At 46.8% G+C, this 24,393-nt stretch overlaps 1 protein-coding gene across 1 annotated transcript; it reads right to left on the bottom strand.

The window, feature by feature from the left end:
- Nucleotides 1-592: 592 nt before the first annotated feature.
- On the bottom strand, nucleotides 593-12,191 carry LOC135530744 (uncharacterized). The gene is made up of 3 exons (XM_064958944.1): nucleotides 12,187-12,191; nucleotides 1,691-2,016; nucleotides 593-1,593 (listed from the first exon to the last, which is right to left on the bottom strand). Exons 1-3 carry the CDS (start codon nucleotides 12,189-12,191, stop codon nucleotides 593-595), a joined length of 1,332 nt encoding a protein of 443 aa, XP_064815016.1.
- Between the last annotated feature and the right edge of the window lie 12,202 nt (nucleotides 12,192-24,393).

Genomic DNA, 24,393 nt, shown 5'->3' with positions numbered 1-24,393 from the left:
AGAGGTAGAGGATTAAATACAGAACATTTAAAGAGAGAGAGAGGTAGAGGATTAAATACAGAACATTTAAAGAGAGAGAGAGGTAGAGGATTAAATACAGAACATTTAAAGAGAGAGAGAGGTAGAGGATTAAATACAGAACATTTAAAGAGAGAGAGAGATAGAGGGGTAAAGACATGTGATATGTTATCATGCCTGCTACATATCGCTACTGGTTTACTAAATATCTCAATAGCAACCAAGTAGTAAAACCAGGTAGATATTGTCTAGCAATGATGAGGAGGAATTCAGTAGTACTTGTATATACAATAGGTCTACAAGATAGAATACTGTCAGGACCACCACTGGGATGGCTGTGCTGAGGCTGGGCCACCACTGGGATGGCTGTACTGAGGCTGGGCCACCACTAGGATGGCTGTGCTGAGGATGGGCCACCACTGGGATGGCTGTGCTGAGGCTGGGCCACCACTAGGATGGCTGTGCTGAGGATGGGCCACCACTGGGATGGCTGTACTGAGGCTGGGACACCACTAGGATGGCTGTGCTGAGGATGGGCCACCACTGGGATGGCTGTGCTGAGGCTGGGCCACCACTAGGATGGCTGTGCTGAGGATGGGCCACCACTAGGATGCTGTGCTGAGGCTGGGCCACCACTGGGATGGCTGTACTGAGGCTGGGACACCACTGGGATGGCTGTGCTGAGGCTGGGCCACCACTGGGATGGCTGTGCTGAGGCTGGGCCACCACTAGGATGCTGTGCTGAGGCTGGGCCACCACTGGGATGGCTGTACTGAGGCTGGGCCACCACTGGGATGGCTGTGCTGAGGCTGGGACCCACTAGGATGGCTGGGACACCACTAGGATGGCTGTGCTGAGGCTGGGACACCACTGGGATGGCTGTACTGAGGCTGGGCCACCACTGGGATGGCTGTACTGAGGCTGGGCCACCACTGGGATGGCTGTGCTGAGGCTGGGCCACCACTGGGATGGCTGTACTGAGGCTGGGCCACCACTGGGATGGCTGTGCTGAGGCTGGGACACCACTAGGATGGCTGGGACACCACTGGGATGGCTGTGCTGAGGCTGGGACACCACTAGGATGGCTGTGCTGAGGCTGGGACACCACTAGGATGGCTGTGCTGAGGCTGGGACACCACTGGGATGGCTGTACTGAGGCTGGGCCACCACTGGGATGGCTGGACTGAGGCTGGGCCACCACTGGGATGGCTGTGCTGAGACTGGGCCACCACTGGGATGGCTGTACTGAGGCTGGGCCACCACTGGGATGGCTGTGCTGAGGCTGGGACACCACTAGGATGGCTGGGACACCACTAGGATGGCTGTGCTGAGGCTGGGACACCACTGGGATGGCTGTGCTGAGGCTGGGCCACCACTGGGATGGCTGTGCTGAGGGTGGGCCACCACTGGGATGGCTGTGCTGAGGCTGGGCCACCACTGGGATGGCTGTGCTGAGGCTGGGCCACCACTGGGATGGCTGTGCTGAGGCTGGGCCACCACTGGGATGGCTGTGCTGAGGCTGGGCCACCACTGGGATGGCTGTGCTGAGGCTGGTCCACCACTGGGATGGCTGTGCTGAGGGTGGGACACCACTAGTAGGGCTGGGACACCACTGGGATGGCTGTGCTGAGGGTGGGCCACCACTGGGATGGCTGTGCTGAGGCTGGGACACCACTAAGATGGCTGTGCTGAGGCTGGGACACCACTAGGATGGCTGTGCTGAGGCTGGGACACCACTGGGATGGCTGTGCTGAGGGTGGGCCACCACTGGGATGGCTGTGCTGAGGCTGGGACACCACTAAGATGGCTGTGCTGAGGCTGGGCCACCACTGGGATGGCTGTGCTGAGTGTGGGACACCACTGGGATGGCTGTGCTGAGGCTGGGTCACCACTGTGATGGCTGTGCTGAGGCTGGGCCACCACTGGGATGGCTGTGCTGAGGCTGGGCCACCACTGGGATGGCTGTGCTGAGGCTGGGACACCACTAGGATGGCTGTGCTGAGGGTGGGACACTGACACTGACACTACACTGACACTGAGACTGAGACTGACACTGACACTACACTACACTAACACTGACACTACACTGACACGACACTGACACTGACACTACCACTGACACTACCACTACCACTGACACTGACACTACCACTGACACTGACACTGACACTACACTGACACTGACACTGACACTGACACTGACACTGACACTACACTGACACTACACTGACACTGACACTACACTACACTGACACTGACACTACACTGACACTACACTGACACTGACACTACACTGACACTACACTGACACTGACACTGACACTACACTACACTGACACTGACACTACACTGACACTGACACTACATTGACACTACACTGACACTACACTGACACTACACTGACACTGACACTACACTGACACTACACTGACACTGACACTGACACTGACACTACACTGACACTACACTGACACTGACACTACACTGACACTACACTGACACTGACACTACACTACACTGACACTGACACTACACTGACACTGACACTACACTGACTCTAACACTGACACTGACACTACACTGACACTGACACTGACACTGACACTACACTGACACTGACACTGACACTACACTGACACTGACACTACATTGACACTACACTGACACTACACTGACACTACACTACACTAACACTGACACTACACTGACACTGACACTAACACTGACACTGACACTGACACTACACTGACACTGACACTGACACTACACTACACTAACACTGACACTGACACTACACTGACACTGACACTAACACTGACACTACACTACACTACACTGACACTGACACTACACTACACTACACTGACACTGACACTGACACTACACTGACACTGACACTGACACTGACACTGACACTGACACTACACTACACTAACACTACACTGACACTACACTGACACTGACACTGACACGACACTGACACTGACACTGACACTGACACTGACACTGACACTACACTGACACTGACACTACACTGACACTACACTGACACTGACACTGACACTGACACTACACTGACACTGACACTGACACTGACACTGACACTGACACTACACTGACACTGACACTGACACTGACACTGACACTACACTGACACTGACACTGACACTGACACTGACACTGACACTACACTGAGACTGACACTGACACTGACACTGACACTGACACTGACACTGACACTGACACTGACACTGACACTACACTGACACTGACACTGACACTGACACTGACACTACACTGACACTGACACTGACACTGACACTGACACTACACTGACACTGACACTGACACTGACACTGACACTACACTGACACTGACACTGACACTGACACTGACACTGACACTGACACTACACTGACACTGACACTGACACTGACACTACACTGACACTGACACTACACTGACACTGACACTGACACTACACTGACACTACACTGACACTGACACTGACACTACACTGACACTGACACTGACACTGACACTACACTGACACTGACACTGACACTGACACTACACTGACACTACACTGACACTACACTGACACTACACTGACACTGACACTGACACTGACACTGACACTGACACTACACTAACACTGACACTGACACTGACACTACACTAACACTGACACTACACTGACACTACACTGACACTACACTGACACTAACACTGACACTACACTGACACTACACTGACACTGACACTAACACTGACACTACACTGACACTACACTGACACTGACACTAACACTGACACTACACTGACACGACGCTGACACTGACACTACACTGACACTATGCTGACACTACACTGACACTGACACTACACTGACACTACACTGACACTGACACTACACTGACACTACACTGACACTGACACTGACACTACACTGACACTACACTGACACTACACTGACACTGACACTAACACTGACACTACACTGACACTACACTGACACTGACACTGACACTGACACTGACACTACACTGACACTGACACTGACACTACACTGACACTACACTGACACTACACTGACACTGACACTAACACTGACACTACACTGACACTACACTGACACTGACACTACACTGACACTGACACTGACACTGACACTGACACTACACTACACTAACACTACACTGACACTACACTGACACTGACACTGACACGACACTGACACTGACACTGACACTGACACTGACACTGACACTACACTGACACTGACACTACACTGACACTACACTGACACTGACACTGACACTGACACTACACTGACACTGACACTGACACTGACACTGACACTGACACTACACTGACACTGACACTGACACTGACACTGACACTGACACTACACTGACACTGACACTGACACTGACACTGACACTGACACTACACTGAGACTGACACTGACACTGACACTGACACTACACTGACACTGACACTGACACTGACACTGACACTACACTGACACTGACACTGACACTGACACTGACACTACACTGACACTGACACTGACACTGACACTGACACTACACTGACACTGACACTGACACTGACACTGACACTACACTGACACTGACACTGACACTGACACTGACACTGACACTGACACTACACTGACACTGACACTGACACTGACACTACACTGACACTGACACTACACTGACACTGACACTGACACTACACTGACACTACACTGACACTGACACTGACACTACACTGACACTGACACTGACACTGACACTACACTGACACTGACACTGACACTGACACTGACACTACACTGACACTACACTGACACTACACTGACACTACACTGACACTGACACTGACACTGACACTGACACTGACACTACACTAACACTGACACTGACACTGACACTACACTAACACTGACACTACACTGACACTACACTGACACTACACTGACACTAACACTGACACTACACTGACACTACACTGACACTGACACTAACACTGACACTACACTGACACTACACTGACACTGACACTAACACTGACACTACACTGACACGACGCTGACACTGACACTACACTGACACTATGCTGACACTACACTGACACTGACACTACACTGACACTACACTGACACTGACACTACACTGACACTACACTGACACTGACACTGACACTACACTGACACTACACTGACACTACACTGACACTGACACTAACACTGACACTACACTGACACTACACTGACACTGACACTGACACTGACACTACACTGACACTACACTGACTCTGACACTGACACTGACACTGATACTGACACTACACTGACACTACACTGACACTACACTGACACTGACACTGACACTGACACTACACTGACACTGACACTGACACTACACTACACTGACACTACACTGACACTGACACTGACACTACACTACACTGACACTGACACTGACACTACACTGACACTGACACTGACACTGACACTGACACTACACTGACACTGACACTGACACTGACACTGACACTGACACTACACTACACTGACACTGACACTGACACTACACTGACACTGACACTGACACTGACACTGACACTGACACTGACACTGACACTACACTGACACTGACACTACACTGACACTGACACTGACACTACACTGACACTGACACTGACACTACACTGACACTGACACTGACACTGACACTGACACTGACACTGACACTACACTGACACTGACACTGACACTGACACTGACACTACACTGACACTGACACTGACACTGACACTGACACTGACACTGACACTACACTGACACTGACACTGACACTGACACTGACACTGACACTACACTGACACTGACACTGACACTGACACTGACACTACACTGACACTGACACTGACACTGACACTACACTGACACTGACACTGACACTGACACTGACACTACACTGACACTGACACTGACACTGACACTACACTGACACTGACACTGACACTGACACTGACACTACACTGACACTGACACTGACACTGACACTACACTGACACTGACACTGACACTGACACTGACACTGACACTACACTGACACTGACACTGACACTGACACTACACTGACACTGACACTGACACTGACACTGACACTGACACTACACTGACACTGACACTGACACTGACACTGACACTACACTGACACTGACACTGACACTGACACTGACACTGACACTACACTGACACTGACACTGACACTACACTGACACTACACTGACACTACACTGACACTGACACTGACACTGACACTACACTGACACTACACTGACACTGACACTAACACTGACACTACACTGACACTACACTGACACTGACACTAACACTGACACTACACTGACACGACGCTGACACTGACACTACACTGACACTATGCTGACACTACACTGACACTGACACTACACTGACACTACACTGACACTGACACTACACTGACACTACACTGACACTGACACTGACACTACACTGACACTACACTGACACTACACTGACACTGACACTAACACTGACACTACACTGACACTACACTGACACTGACACTGACACTGACACTACACTGACACTACACTGACTCTGACACTGACACTGACACTGATACTGACACTACACTGACACTACACTGACACTACACTGACACTGACACTGACACTGACACTACACTGACACTGACACTGACACTACACTACACTGACACTACACTGACACTGACACTGACACTACACTACACTGACACTGACACTGACACTACACTGACACTGACACTGACACTGACACTGACACTACACTGACACTGACACTGACACTGACACTGACACTGACACTACACTACACTGACACTGACACTGACACTACACTGACACTGACACTGACACTGACACTGACACTGACACTGACACTACACTGACACTGACACTACACTGACACTGACACTGACACTACACTGACACTGACACTGACACTACACTGACACTGACACTGACACTGACACTGACACTGACACTGACACTACACTGACACTGACACTGACACTGACACTGACACTACACTGACACTGACACTGACACTGACACTGACACTGACACTGACACTACACTGACACTGACACTGACACTGACACTGACACTACACTGACACTGACACTGACACTGACACTGACACTACACTGACACTGACACTGACACTGACACTACACTGACACTGACACTGACACTGACACTGACACTACACTGACACTGACACTGACACTGACACTACACTGACACTGACACTGACACTGACACTGACACTACACTGACACTGACACTGACACTGACACTACACTGACACTGACACTGACACTGACACTGACACTGACACTACACTGACACTGACACTGACACTGACACTACACTGACACTGACACTGACACTGACACTGACACTGACACTACACTGACACTGACACTGACACTGACACTGACACTACACTGACACTGACACTGACACTGACACTGACACTGACACTACACTGACACTGACACTGACACTACACTGACACTACACTGACACTACACTGACACTGACACTGACACTGACACTACACTGACACTACACTGACACTGACACTACACTGACACTGACACTGACACTGACACTGACACTACACTGACACTACACTGACACTGACACTGACACTGACACTGACACTACACTGACACTACACTGACACTGACACTGACACTGACACTGACACTGACACTGACACTACACTGACACTGACACTGACACTGACACTGACACTGACACTGACACTACACTGACACTGACACTGACACTGACACTGACACTGACACTACACTGACACTGACACTGACACTGACACTGACACTGACACTACACTGACACTGACACTACACTGACACTGACACTGACACTACACTGACACTACACTGACACTGACACTGACACTGACACTGACACTGACACTGACACTGACACTGACACTGACACTGACACTACACTGACACTACACTGACACTGACACTGACACTGACACTGACACTGACACTGACACTACACTGACACTGACACTGACACTGACACTACACTGACACTGACACTGACACTGACACTGACACTGACACTACACTGACACTGACACTGACACTGACACTGACACTGACACTGACACTGACACTACACTGACACTGACACTGACACTGACACTGACACTGACACTACACTGACACTGACACTGACACTGACACTGACACTGACACTGACACTACACTGACACTGACACTGACACTGACACTACACTGACACTGACACTGACACTGACACTGACACTGACACTGACACTGACACTACACTGACACTGACACTGACACTGACACTGACACTACACTGACACTACACTGACACTGACACTGACACTGACACTGACACTGACACTGACACTGACACTACACTGACACTGACACTGACACTGACACTACACTGACACTGACACTGACACTGACACTGACACTGACACTACACTGACACTGACACTGACACTGACACTGACACTGACACTGACACTGACACTACACTGACACTGACACTGACACTGACACTGACACTGACACTACACTGACACTGACACTGACACTGACACTGACACTGACACTGACACTACACTGACACTGACACTGACACTGACACTACACTGACACTGACACTACACTGACACTGACACTGACACTGACACTGACACTACACTGACACTGACACTGACACTACACTGACACTGACACTGACACTGACACTGACACTGACACTACACTGACACTGACACTGACACTGACACTACACTGACACTGACACTACACTGACACTGACACTGACACTGACACTGACACTGACACTACACTGACACTGACACTGACACTGACACTGACACTGACACTACACTGACACTACACTGACACTGACACTGACACTGACACTGACACTACACTGACACTGACACTGACACTGACACTGACACTACACTGACACTGACACTACACTGACACTGACACTACACTGACACTGACACTGACACTACACTGACACTGACACTGACACTACACTGACACTGACACTGACACTGACACTGACACTACACTGACACTGACACTGACACTACACTGACACTGACACTGACACTGACACTACACTGACACTGACACTGACACTGACACTGACACTACACTGACACTGACACTGACACTACACTGACACTGACACTGACACTGACACTACACTGACACTACACTGACACTGACACTGACACTGACACTACACTGACACTACACTGACACTAACACTACACTGACACTGACACTGACACTGACACTGACACTGACACTGACACTGACACTGACACTGACACTGACACTACACTGACACTGACACTGACACTAACACTGACACTACACTGACACTACACTGACACTGACACTACACTACCACTGACACTACACTGACACTGACACTGACACTGACACTGACACTGACACTACCACTGACACTACACTGACACTGACACTGACACTAACACTGACACTACACTGACACTACACTGACACTAACACTGACACTACACTGACACTGACACTGACACTGACACTGACACTGACTCTAACACTGACTCTAACACTGACTCTAACACTGACACTAACACTGACACTAACGCAGCCTTCCACTGACTCTAACACTGACTCTAACACTGACTCTAACACTGACTCTAACACTGACACTAACGCAGCCTTCCACTGACACTAACACTGACTCTAACACTGACTCTAACACTGACTCTAACACTGACACTAACACTGACACTAACGCAGCCTTCCACTGACACTAACACTGACTCTAACACTGACTCTAACACTGACTCTAACACTGACACTAACACTGACACTAACGCAGCCTTCCACTGACTCTAACACTGACTCTAACACTGACTCTAACACTGACTCTAACACTGACACTAACGCAGCCTTCCACTGACTCTAACACTGACTCTAACACTGACTCTAACACTGACACTAACACTGACACTAACGCAGCCTTCCACTGACACTAACACTGACTCTAACACTGACTCTAACACTGACTCTAACACTGACACTAACACTGACACTAACGCAGCCTTCCACTGACTCTAACACTGACACTAACGCAGCCTTCCACTGACACTAACACTGACACTGGCACAGACATGAACACAGACAGACCTAATAAATGATGTCCCAAAGATAATAACGACAGGTTACAGCTCAGTGGCCTTTGGGTCAGACAGCCGAACAGTACTGACACTGACACTGACACTGACACTACACAGTGTGGAACAGCTGAGGTGTGTGAGCTGTTCCTCTGTAGAGGACAGGAGGTATCTGGAATGTGGGGGATGGGATGTTCTTCCCAACAGATGTCCAGAAGCCCTCTGGGGCTGGGCGAAGAGTACCCATGTGGCAGTGCCGAGCCCGGAGAGGGGGGCAGATACTCTGCCAGCTGACTCACTAGTGTAGGTGTGTCCACGCACGCACACGTCCTGAGACCCAGAAGAGATCCAGTCCCAGATGACCCCCCCCCCTCCCTCCTGAGATCCAGTCCCAGGAGGCCACCCACTCCCCTACCGATGTCCCTCAGTTCAATTCAGTGGCATGATTATCTCTCTATACGTCTCTGCCTCTCTCTCTGCCTCTCTCTCTGCCTCTCTCTCTGTTTCTCTCTCTGCCTCTGCATCTCTCTCTGCTTCTCTCTCTGCCTCTCTCTCTGCCTCTCTCTCTGTTTCTCTCTCTGCCTCTGCATCTCTCTGCCTCTCTCTCTGCCTCTCTCTCTGTTTCTCTCTCTGCCTCTGCATCTCTCTCTGCTTCTCTCTCTGCCTCTCTCTCTGCCTCTCTCTCTGTTTCTCTCTCTGCCTCTGCATCTCTCTGCCTCTCTCTCTGCCTCTCTCTCTGTTTCTCTCTCTGCCTCTGCATCTCTCTCTGCTTCTCTCTCTGCCTCTCTCTCTGCCTCTCTCTCTGCCTCTCTCTCTGCCTCTCTCTCTGTCTCTCTCTCTGTCTCTCTCTCTCTGTCTCTCTCTGCATCTCTCTCTGCATCTCTCTCTGTCTCTCTTTGTCTCTCTCTCTCTGCCTCTCTTTGTCTCTCTCTCTCTCTCTCTCTCTCTCAATTCAATTGAATTCAAAGGGATTTATTAGCATGGGAAACGTACAGTTGAATTTGGAAGTTTACATACACCTTTGCCAAATACTTTTAAACTTTGTTTTTCACAATTCTTGACATTTAATCCTAGTAAAAATTCCCTGTCTTAGGTCAGTTAGGATCATCCCTTTATTTTAAGAATGTGAAATGTCTCTCTCTCTCTGCCTCTCTCTCTAGAATAATAGTAGAGAGAATTATTTATTTCAGCTTTTATTTCTTTCATCACATTCCCAGTGGGTCAGAAGTTTACATACACTCATTTAGTATTTGGTAGCATTGCCTTTAAATTGTTTAACTCAAATGTTTCGGGTAGCCTTCCACAAGTTTCCCACAATAAGCTTCCCACAAATTTTGGCCCATTCCTCATGACAGAGCTGATGTAACTGAGTCGGGTTTGTAGGCCTCCTGACAGAGCTGGTGTAACTGAGTCAGGTTTGTAGGCCCCATTCCTCCTGACAGAGCTGGTGTAACTGAGTCAGGTTTGTAGGCCCCATTCCTCCTGACAGAGCTGGTGTAACTGAGTCAGGTTTGTAGGCCCCATTCCTCCTGACAGAGCTGGTGTAACTGAGTCAGGTTTGTAGGCCCCATTCCTCCTGACAGAGCTGGTGTAACTGAGTCAGGTTTGTAGGCCTCCTTGCTCACACACGCTTTTTCAATTCTGCCCACACATTTTCTATAGGATTGAGGTCAGGGCTTTGTGATGGCCACTCCAATACAATGACTTTGTTGTCCTTAAGCCATTTTGCTACAACTTTGGAAGTATGCTTGGGGTCATTGTCCATTTGGAAGACCCATTTGTGACCAAGCTTTAACTTCCTGACTGATGTCTTGAGATGTTGCTTCAATATATCCACATAATTTTCCTACCTCATGATGCCATCTATTTTGTTCAAGTGCGCTAGTCCCTCCTGCAGCAAAGCACCCCCACAACATGATGCTGCCACCCCCGTGCTTCACGGTTGGGATGGTGTTCTTCGGCTTGCAAGCCTCCTTCTTCCTCCAAACATATTGATGGTCATTATGGCCAAACAGTTCAATTTTTTGTTTTCATCAGACCAGAGGACATTTCTCCAAAAAGAACACCACAAGTACGCAAAACCGTGACTTACACCGGGCCGGCTGGATAATAAAGCCCAACTAATTAACCAAACTATTCAGTAACAATGTGATGGGGAGAGAGGGCCGAGGGGGAGAGAGAGGAGAGAGGGCCGAGGGGGAGAGAGAGGAGAGAGGGCCGAGGGGGAGAGAGAGGAGAGAGGGCCGAGGGGAGAGAGAGGGAGAGAGGGCCGAGGGGGAGAGAGCGGAGAGAGGGCCGCGGGGGAGAGAGAGGAGAGTGGGCCGAGGGGGAGAGAGCGGAGAGAGGGCCGAGGGGGAGAGAGAGGGCCGAGGGGGAGAGAGAGGAGAGAGGGCCGAGGGGGAGAGAGAGGGGAGAGAGGGCCGAGGGGGAGAGAGAGGAGAGAGGGCCGAGGGGGAGAGAGCGGAGAGAGGGCCGAGGGGGAGAGAGAGGAGAGAGGGTCGAGGGGGAGAGAGAGGAGAGAGGGCCGAGGGGGAGAGAGAGGAGAGAGGGCCGAGGGGGAGAGAGAGGAGAGAGGGCCGAGGGGGAGAGAGAGGAGAGAGGGCCGAGGGGGAGAGAGAGGAGAGAGGGCCGAGGGGGAGAGTGGAGAGAGGGCCGAGGGGGAGAGAGCGGAGAGAGGGCCGAGGGGGAGAGAGCGGAGAGAGGGCCGAGGGGGAGAGAGAGGAGAGAGGGCCGAGGGGGAGAGAGAGGAGAGAGGGCCGAGGGGGAGAGAGAGGAGAGAGGGCCGAGGGGGAGAGAGTGGAGAGAGGGCCGAGGGGGAGAGAGAGGAGAGAGGGGAGAGGGCCGAGGTGAGAGAGGAAAGAAGGCAGAGGAGAGAGGGTGAACAGACACATACTGCAACAATCCTCTTCCTGTCAATGACTGGACCAAAGCGCAGCATGGTACATGTTCATGATATTTTATTAAATCACAACACTTCAACAAAAAAAATAACAAAGAGGACAAACAAACAGTTCTGTAAGAAAACTAAACTATACAGAAAACAACTACGCACAAAAACCCCTGTGAGGAAAAAACTACCTAACGACAGACAGCTGCCTCTGATTGAGAACCACACCCGGCCAAAACATAGAAATACAAATCATAGAAAAGGGACATAGAATGCCCACCCAAATCACACCCTGACCAAACCACAATAGAGACATATAAAGCTCTCTACGGTCAAGGAGTGACACATAAAGACTACTGACTCTTTAAAAAATGTTTTAATTTATATGTAGATGTGTCACGCCCTGGCCGTATTCTGTGTTTTCTTTATTATTCTGGTCAGGCCAGGGTGTGACATGGGTGATTTATGTGTCTTTTCTTGTCTAGGGGTTTATTAGATTTATGGGGTTGTGTTTAGTGCAGTACTCTAGGAAAGTCTATGGTTGCCTGAAGTGGTTCTCAATCAGAGGCAGGTGTTTATCTTTGTCTCTGATTGGGAACCATATTTAGGCAGCCATATCCTTTAGGTGTGTTTGTGGGTGATTGTTCCTGTCTCTGTGTTTGTTTGCACCAGATAGGGCTGTTTCGGGTTTTTCTTGTTTTGTATATTGTTCGTATTTTTCATCTTTATTAAAGTTGTATACCACTCTGCATTTTGGTCCTCCTCTCTTTCAACGGAAGAAAACCGTAACAACATGTCATAGTATTATACTGTATATAATATTATTTCTGTCTTTATATATATATATATATATATATATATATATATATATATATATGTAATAGTATTATACTGTATATAATATTATTTCTGTCTTTATATATGTATATATATATATCATAGTATTATAATGTATATAATATTATTTCTGTCTTTATATATATATATATATATATATATATATATATATCATAGTATTATAATGTATATAATATTATTTCTGTCTTTATATGTATATATATATATATGTCATAGTATTATACTGTATATAATATTATTTCTGTCTTTATATATATATATATATATATCATAGTATTATACTGTATATAATATTATTTCTGTCTTTATATGTATATATATCATAGTATTATAATGTATATAATATTATTTCTGTCTTTATATATATATATGTCATAGTATTATACTGTATATAATATTATTTCTGTCTTTATATATATATATCATAGTATTATAATGTATATAATATTATTTATGTCTTTATATATATATATATATATATCATAGTATTATACTATATATAATATTATTTATGTCTTTATATATATATATCATAGTATTATACTGTATGTAATATTATTTCTGTCTTTATATATATATATATATATATATATATGTCATAGTATTGTACTGTATATAATATTATTTATGTCTTTATATATATATGTCATAGTATTATACTATATATAATATTATTTCTGTCTTTATATATATATATATATATATATATATGTCATAGTATTGTACTGTATATAATATTATTTATGTCTTTATATATATATGTCATAGTATTATACTGTATATAATATTATTTCTGTCTTTATATATATATATATATATATGTCATAGTATTGTACTGTATATAATATTATTTATGTCTTTATATATATATATATCACAGTATTATACTGTATATAATATTATTTCTGTCTTTATATATATATATCATAGTATTATACTGTATATAATATTATTTCTGTCTTTATATATATATGTCATAGTATTATACTATATATAATATTGTTTATGTCTTTATATATATATATCATAGTATTATACTATATATAATATTATTTATGTCTTTCTATGTATATATATATATGTCATAGTATTATATTGTATATAATATTATTTCTGTCTTTATATATATATATGTCATAGTATTATACTGTATATGATATTATTTCTGTCTTTATATATATATATCATAGTATTATAATGTATATAATATTATTTATGTCTTTATATGTCATAGTATTTCTATCTTGGACTAAGTAAAATATGTACTTTATCACAGCTCAGTGTTGGATCACATTGACTGCCTGGAGGTGTGTGTGGGGAACATAATTTACCCAAACTCAGTATTATAACGGTTGGGATTACCCAAACTCAGTATTATAACTGTTGGGATTAGATTACCCAAACTCAGTATTATAACTGTTGGGATTAGATTACCCAAACTCAGTATTATAACTGTTGGGATTACCCAAACTCAGTATTATAACTGTTGGGATTAGATTACCCAAACTCAGTATTATAACTGTTGGGATTACCCAAACTCAGTATTATAACTGTTGGGATTAGATTACCCAAACTCAGTATTATAACTGTTGGGATTAGATTACCCAAACTCAGTATTATAACTGTTGGGATTACCCAAACTCAGTATTATAACTGTTGGGATTAGATTACCCAAACTCAGTATTATAACTGTTGGGATTACCCAAACTCAGTATTATAACTGTTGGGATTAGATTACCCAAACTCAGTATTATAACTGTTGGGATTAGATTACCCAAACTCAGTATTATAACTGTTGGGATTACCCAAACTCAGTATTATAACTGTTGGGATTAGATTACCCAAACTCAGTATTATAACTGTTGGGATTAGATTACCCAAACTCAGTATTATAACTGTTGGGATTAGATTACCCAAACTCAGTATTATAACTGTTGGGATTACCCAAACTCAGTATTATAACTGTTGGGATTACCCAAACTCAGTATTATAACTGTTGGGATTACCCAAACTCAGTATTATAACTGTTGGGATTACCCAAACTCAGTATTATAACTGTTGGGATTAGATTACCCAAACTCAGTATTATAACTGTTGGGATTAGATTACCCAAACTCAGTATTATAACTGTTGGGATTAGATTACCCAAACTCAGTATTATAACTGTTGGGATTACCCAAACTCAGTATTATAACTGTTGGGATTACCCAAACTCAGTATTATAACTGTTGGGATTAGATTACCCAAACTCAGTATTATAACGGTTGGGATTACACAAACTCAGTATTATAACTGTTGGGATTAGATTACCCAAACTCAGTATTTTAACTGTTGGGATTACCCAAACTCAGTATTATAACTGTTGGGATTACCCAAACTCAGTATTATAACTGTTGGGATTACCCAAACTCAGTATTATAACTGTTGGGATTACCCAAACTCAGTATTATAACTGTTGGGATTAGATTACCCAAACTCAGTATTATAACTGTTGGGATTAGATTACCCAAACTCAGTATTATAACTGTTGGGATTACCCAAACTCAGTATTATAACTGTTGGGATTAGATTACCCAAACTCAGTATTATAACTGTTGGGATTAGATTACCCAAACTCAGTATTATAACTGTTGGGATTAGATTACCCAAACTCAGTATTATAACTGTTGGGATTACCCAAACTCAGTATTATAACTGTTGGGATTACCCAAACTCAGTATTAAAACTGTTGGGATTACCCAAACTCAGTATTATAACTGTTGGGATTACCCAAACTCAGTATTATAACTGTTGGGATTAGATTACCCAAACTCAGTATTATAACTGTTGGGATTAGATTACCCAAACTCAGTATTATAACTGTTGGGATTAGATTACCCAAACTCAGTATTATAACTGTTGGGATTACCCAAACTCAGTATTATAACTGTTGGGATTACCCAAACTCAGTATTATAACTGTTGGGATTAGATTACCCAAACTCAGTATTATAACGGTTGGGATTACACAAACTCAGTATTATAACTGTTGGGATTAGATTACCCAAACTCAGTATTTTAACTGTTGGGATTACCCAAACTCAGTATTATAACTGTTGGGATTACCCAAACTCAGTATTATAACTGTTGGGATTACCCAAACTCAGTATTATAACTGTTGGGATTACCCAAACTCAGTATTATAACTGTTGGGATTACCCAAACTCAGTATTACAACTGTTGGGATTAGATTACCCAAACTCAGTATTATAACTGTTGGGATTAGATTACCCAAACTCAGTATTATAACTGTTGGGATTACACAAACTCAGTATTATAACTGTTGGGATTAGATTACCCAAACTCAGTATTTTAACTGTTGGGATTACCCAAACTCAGTATTATAACTGTTGGGATTACCCAAACTCAGTATTATAACTGTTGGGATTACCCAAACTCAGTATTATAACTGTTGGGATTACCCAAACTCAGTATTACAACTGTTGGGATTAGATTACCCAAACTCAGTATTATAACTGTTGGGATTAGATTACCCAAACTCAGTATTATAACTGTTGGGATTACCCAAACTCAGTATTATAACTGTTGGGATTAGATTACCCAAACTCAGTATTATAACTGTTGGGATTACCCAAACTCATTAACATAACTGTTGGGATTAGATTACCCAAACTCAGTATTATAACTGTTGGGATTACCCAAACTCAGTATTATAACTGTTGGGATTACCCAAACTCAGTAATATAACTGTTGGGATTACCCAAACTCAGTATTATAACTGTTGGGATTAGATTACCCAAACTCAGTATTATAACTGTTGGGATTAGATTACCCAAACTCAGTATTATAATTGTTGGGATTACCCAAACTCAGCATTATAACTGTTGGGATTACCCAAACTCAGTATTATAACTGTTGGGATTAGATTACCCAAACTCAGTATTATAACTGTTGGGATTAGATTACCCAAACTCAGTATTATAACGGTTGGGATTGTAAATCCTTGTATGGTTCAAAATGGCGTTTGAACATTTAGTATGTGTTGTCGTCACTTTGGCTTGAAGTTGAGTGGAGTAGTCTAGCATTTCATAGTGTAGCCGCCTAGCATTACATAGCGTAGCCTAGCATTACATAGCGTGGCTTGAGGTTGAGTGGCGTAGTCTAGCATTACATAGCATAGCCTAGCATTACATAGTGTAGCCACCTAGCATTACATAGCGTAGCCTAGCATGCATTACATAGCGTAGCCGCCTAGCATTACATAGCGTAGCCTAGCATGCATTACATAGCATAGCCTAGCATTACATAGCGTGGCTTGAGGTTGAGTGGCGTAGTCTAGCATTACATAATTTAGCGCTATAAGTATGTATGCTAACAATGCTAGTTTAGTGCTATTGGTATGTAAGCTAACAAATGCTAATTTAACGCGATATGTTCCTTCACTAAACGATGCTAATTCAAGGTGAATGGTGTTACGTACATGTTGAGCTAAAATCATTAGCATTTCGCGTTTCACTCGCTGCTCGTCATCTGGACCGGCGCTCAACCTTTGACCTCTCCCCACTTCCCCCATTGGTCACGTTGCAATGGTATAGAGTATAGAGCACAGCATGATAACTGAGACAGTTTAGAGACTTTAAAACAACTTTATTATTCACGTATTTATCATGATAGAAGTGGACTATTGTATCGTCAACTTAGTGTTGTTTTCATGTTTCATTACGCTATAAAACACTTGTCAACGTTTAGAGAGAGGGGGATAGACACATAATGCAGGAGGTTCTCTCTCTCTCTCTCTTCCTCTGTCCCTCTCTCTCTCTCTCTCTCTCTCTCCCTCTCTCTTCCTCTGTCTCTCTATGTCTCTCTCTCTCTTCCTCTGTCCCTCTCCCTCTGCCTCTCTCCCTCTCTCTCTCTTTCTCTCTCTCGTCTCTCTTCTCTCTTTCCTTTTCTCCTTCTCTTCCCCTTCCTCTCCTTCTCACCCTCTCCTCTCCCTCCCCCTCCTCTCTCCTTCTCTCTCTCCCCCTCCTCTCTCCTACCCCCTCATCTCTCCTTTCTCTCTCCCCTTCCTCTCTCTCCTTCTCTCTCCCCCTATCCTTTCTCTCTCCTTCTCGCCTCTCTCTCTCCCTCCCTCCTGCTCTTTCTATCTCTGGTTGAGTTAGTTTGTGTCTTTCTGCATGTATGATGTCAGGTACAGTATGTAACATGTATGACGGTTGACACACAGCTTTCTACATGTATGACGGATGAGGAGTCGCTAGATGAACTGAAGTGGGCTGTGGTGATGGTCTGGGCATGAGAATAGAACGGTTGGCAGTGTAGAGAGAAAGAGAAGGGGGGAGAGAGAGGAGGGGGGGAGAGGGGGGATGGATAGAGAGATAGGAGGGGGGAGAGAGAAGGAGAGAGAGGGGGAGAGAGAAGGAGAGAGGAGGGGGGAGAGAGAAGGAGAGAGAGGGGGGGAGAGAAGGAGAGACAGCTGAGAAGATGGAGCATAATTTCTGTGAATAACTCAAGGGCCCCATTCCAATACTCTACAAATACATCCTTCCTTCCCAAGGGCCCCATTCCAATACTCTACAAATACATCCTTCCTTCCCAAGGGCCCCATTCCAAGTACTCTACAAATACATCCTTCCCTCCCACGGGCCCCATTCCAAATACTCTACAAATACATCCTTCCTTCTATTCATGCACATCTCTCCAGGTTTCCCACGTTGAGCCAACATTATAACATTATATTATAACATTATAACACATTGTCTTTAAAACACGTCAAAACGTAAGTTCTACTCTACAAGTGACAGTGAAGGACAATAAGGACCTTGTTTACAGAAAGCTCTTGGAATGGGGGAGGAGGGGTGAGGTAGGAGAGACAGAGGGGGAGGAGGGGTGAAGGAGGAGGGGTGAGGGAGAAGGGACAGAGGGTGAGGAGGGGTGGGGTAGGAGAGACAGAGGGTGAGGAGGGGTGAAGGAGGAGGGGTGAGGGAGAAGGGACAGAGGGTGAGGAGGGGTGGGGTAGGAGAGACAGAGGGTGAGGAGGGGTGAAGGAGGAGGGGTGGGGTAGGAGGGGCAGAGGGTGAGGAGTGGTGAGGGAGGAGGGACAGAGGGTGAGGAGGGTGAGGGAAGAGGGACAGAGGGTGAGGAGGGGTGAGGGAGGAGGGGCAGAGGGTGAGGAGGGGTGAGGGAGGAGGGACAGAGGGTGAGGAGGGGTGAGAGGGAGGGACAGAGGATGAGGAGGGGTGAGGGAGGAGGGACAGAGGGTGAGGAGGGGTGAGGTAGGAGAGACAGAGGGTGAGGAGGGGTGAGGTAGAGGGACAGAGGGTGAGGAGGGGTGAGGTAGGAGAGACAGAGGGTGAGGAGGGGTGAGGTAAGAGAGACAGAGGGTGATGAGGGGTGAGGTAGGAGAGACAGAGGATGAGGAGGGGTGAGGTAGGAGGGACAGAGGGTGAGGAGGGGTGAGAGGGAGGGACAGAGGGTGAGGAGGGGTGAGGGAGGAGGGACAGAGGGTGAGGAGGGGTGAGGTAGGAGAGACAGAGGGTGAGGAGGGGTGAGGTAGAGGGACAGAGGGTGAGGAGGGGTGAGGTAGGAGAGACAGAGGGTGAGGAGGGGTGAGGTAGGAGGGACAGAGGGTGAGAAGGGGTGAGGTAGGAGAGACAGAGGGTGATGAGGGGTGAGGGAGGAGGGACAGAGGGTGAGGAGGGGTGAGGGATTGGGGTAAGAGTGAGGGAGGGGGTGTGGGATGGGGGTGAGAGAGGGGGATGTGGAATGGGGAGGAGGAATGGGGATGAAGGATGGGAGTGTGGGTGAAGGATGGGAGTGTGGGTGAGGGATGGGAGTGTGGGTGAGGGATGGGAGTGTGGGTGAGGGCAGGTAGACGTACAGACAACATATGTTATTCTTTTAAGAGTTTCAGGTGAAAAAGATGAGAAGGACAGGAAGTGACAGACTGGTATGAGAGAGTAAAGAGATGAAGGACAGGAAGTGACAGACTGGTATGAGAGAGTAAAGAGAAGAAGGACAGGAAGTGACAGACTGGTATGAGGGAGTAAAGAGAAGAAGGACAGGAAGTGACAGACTGGTATGAGGGAGTAAAGAGAAGAAGGACAGGAAGTGACAGACTGGTATGAGGGAGTACAGAGAAGAAGGACAGGAAGTGACAGACTGGTATGAGGGAGTAAAAAGAAGAAGGACAGGAAGTGACAGACTGGTGATAAGAAGCACAGGAAGTGGCAGACTGGTATGAAGAAGTAAAAGATAAGAAGGACAGGAAGTGACAGACTGGTGAGAAGAAGGACAGGAAGTGACAGACTGGTATGAGAGAGTAAAGGGAAGAAGGACAGGAAATGACAGACTGGTATGAGGGAGTAAAGAGAAGAAGGACAGGAAGTGACAGACTGGTGAGAAGAAGGACAGGAAGTGACAGACTGGTATGAGGGAGTAAAAAGAAGAAGGACAGGAAGTGACATACTGGTATGAGGGAGTAAAAAGAAGAAGGACAGGAAGTGACATACTGGTATGAGAGAGTAAAGATAAGAAGGACAGGAAGTGACAGACTGGTATGAGGGAGTAAAGATAAGAAAGACAGGAAGTGACAGACTGGTATGAGGGAGTAAAGATAAGAAGGACAGGAAGTGACAGACTGGTGATAAGAAGGACAGGAAGTGACAGACTGGTGAGAAGAAGCACAGGAAGTGGCAGACTGGTATGAGGGAGTAAAGAGAAGAAGGACAGGAAGTGACAGACTTGTGAGACGAAGGACAGGAAGTGGCAGACTGGTATGAGGAAGTAAAGATAAGAAGGAAGCACCAATTATCTAACATTTACCATCTAAGAGTTAAATATACTCCAGGTTAAAGTTAACCTCCTAACCACAAAATCTAAGATCAGCTCTCCTCGGGGTTTAAAATATCCCAGTAACTTTCCCAGAAATCCTAGAAAATCCTAGATTCCTCCCACTGGGGATTCTGGAAAACCTGTGGATTTTCGGGGGGGAAAGTTGCCAGAATTGTGCAACCCCCTAAGGTCTTCTGACTGTCCTCCCTTACCTTTACCAATAGAGGGCAGAAGGCAAAACTGATCCTAGATCAGGAGTTAAGGCAGGGTTGGGTCAACCTGTTCAGTTAAATATAACCGGTAGGGTTGGGAAATTCTGGTTAACCCCACCCCACATTCTCACGTTTTCCAGAAATCCTGGTAGGAAGATCCCTGGAATCAGGAGGGAATCCGGAGCCCAACCAACCGGGAATTCTGGGAAAACCTGGGGATTTTACAAAACCCCTAAGAACTGATATATATATATAAACAGAGAAGGAGTGGAAGCCTCTCAGTGCTCCCTGCTACTGAGGCCAGGGGTTAAAGTTCACAGTTCAAAGTTCAAAAGCTCAAACGGGGTCCCGTCCTCTTGTTGACCCTCCCCTCACCCTGGAGTAGATAGTGGCTGGTCCTAACCACTGATCTGTCTTCATACCCTAGTGACCCTACATCCCCTACCCACAGTCCTCTAGTACAGGGGATGCAACTCACAGTCCTCTAGTACAGGGGATACAACCCACAGTCCTCTAGTACAGGGGATGCAACCCACAGTCCTCTAGTACAGGGGATACAACTCACAGTCCTCTAGTACAGGGGATACAACCCACAGTCCTCTAGTACAGGGGATGGGCAACAACTCACAGTCCTCTAGTACAGGGGGTGGGCAGCAACTCACAGTCCTCTAGTACAGGGGGTGGGCAACAACTCACAGTCCTCTAGTACAGGGGGTAGGAACAACTCACAGTCCTTTAGTACAGGGGGTGGGCAACAACTCACAGTCCTCTAGTACAGGGGGTGGGCAACAACTCACAGTCCTTTGGTACAGGGGGTAGGAACAACTCACAGTCCTTTAGTACAGGGGGTGGGCAACAACTCACAGTCCTTTAGTACAGGGGGTGGGCAACAACTCACAGTCCTCTGGTACAGGGGGTGGGCAACAACTCACAGTCCTCTAGTACAGGGGGTGGGCAACAACTCACAGTCCTCTAGTACAGGGGATGGGCAGCAACTCACAGTCCTCTAGTACAGTGGGTGGGCAACAACTCACAGTCCTCTAGTGCAGGGGGTGGGCAGCAACTCACAGTCCTCTAGTGCAGGGGGTGGGCAACAACTCACAGTCCTCTAGTACAGGGGGTGGGCAACAACTCACAGTCCTCTAGTACAGGGGATGGGCAGCAACTCACAGTCCTCTAGTACAGTGGGTGGGCAACAACTCACAGTCCTCTAGTGCAGGGGGTGGGCAGCAACTCACAGTCCTCTAGTGCAGGGGGTGGGCAGCAACTCACAGTCCTCTAGTGCAGGGGGTGGGCAACAACTCACAGTCCTCTAGTACAGGGGGTGGGCAACAACTCACAGTCCTCTAGTACAGGGGGTGGGCAACAACTCACAGTCCTCTAGCTCTAGTACAGGGGGTGGGCAGCAACTCACAGTCCTCTAGTACAGGGGGTGGGCAGCAACTCACCAGTAGTGCCCAGCCCCCCTCCACTAGGGGATGAGGTTAAGGGGTAGTGCCCACCCCTCCACTAGGGGTTGAGGTTAAAGGGTAGTGCCTCCCCCTCCCTCCACTAGGGGATGAGGTTAAGGGGTAGTGCCCCCCCTCACCCCCTCCACTAGGGGATGAGATTAAGGGGTAGTGCCCACCCCCTCCACTAGGGGATGAGGTTAAGGGGTAGTGCCCACCCCCTCCACTAGGGGATGAGGTTAAGGGGTAGTGCCCCCCCCCCACTAGGGGATTAGATTAGGCGGTAGTGCCCACCCCCTCCACTAGGAGATGAGGTTAATTAAGGAGTAGTGCCCACCCCTGCACGAGGGGATGAGGTTAGGGGGTAGTGCCCCCCCGCCTCCACTAGGGATGAGGTTAGGGGGTAGTGCCTCCCCCTCCACTAGGGGATGAGGTTAGGGGGTAGTGCCCCCCCGCCTCCACTAGGGGATGAGTTTAAGGGGTAGTGCCACCCCCCCACTAGGGGATGAGGTTAAGGGGTAGTTACCCCCCCTGCACTAGGGGATGAGGTTAAGGGGTAGTTACCCCCCCCTGCAATAGGGGATGAGGTTAAGGGGTAGTGCCACCCCCCCACTAGGGGATGATGTTAAGGGGTAGTTACCCCCCCTGCACTAGGGGATGAGGTTAAGGGGTAGTTACCCCCCCTGCACTAGGGGATGAGGTTAAGGGGTAGTGCCACCCCCCCCACTAGGGGATGAGGTTAAGGGGTAGTTACCCCCCCTGCACTAGGGGATGAGGTTAAGGGGTAGTTACCCCCCCTGCACTAGGGGATGAGGTTAAGGGG

Source organism: Oncorhynchus masou, unplaced genomic scaffold (assembly GCF_036934945.1).
Source record: "Oncorhynchus masou masou isolate Uvic2021 unplaced genomic scaffold, UVic_Omas_1.1 unplaced_scaffold_1410, whole genome shotgun sequence".
NCBI lineage: Eukaryota > Metazoa > Chordata > Actinopteri > Salmoniformes > Salmonidae > Oncorhynchus > Oncorhynchus masou.
This window is presented reverse-complemented; position numbering and strand designations above follow the sequence as displayed.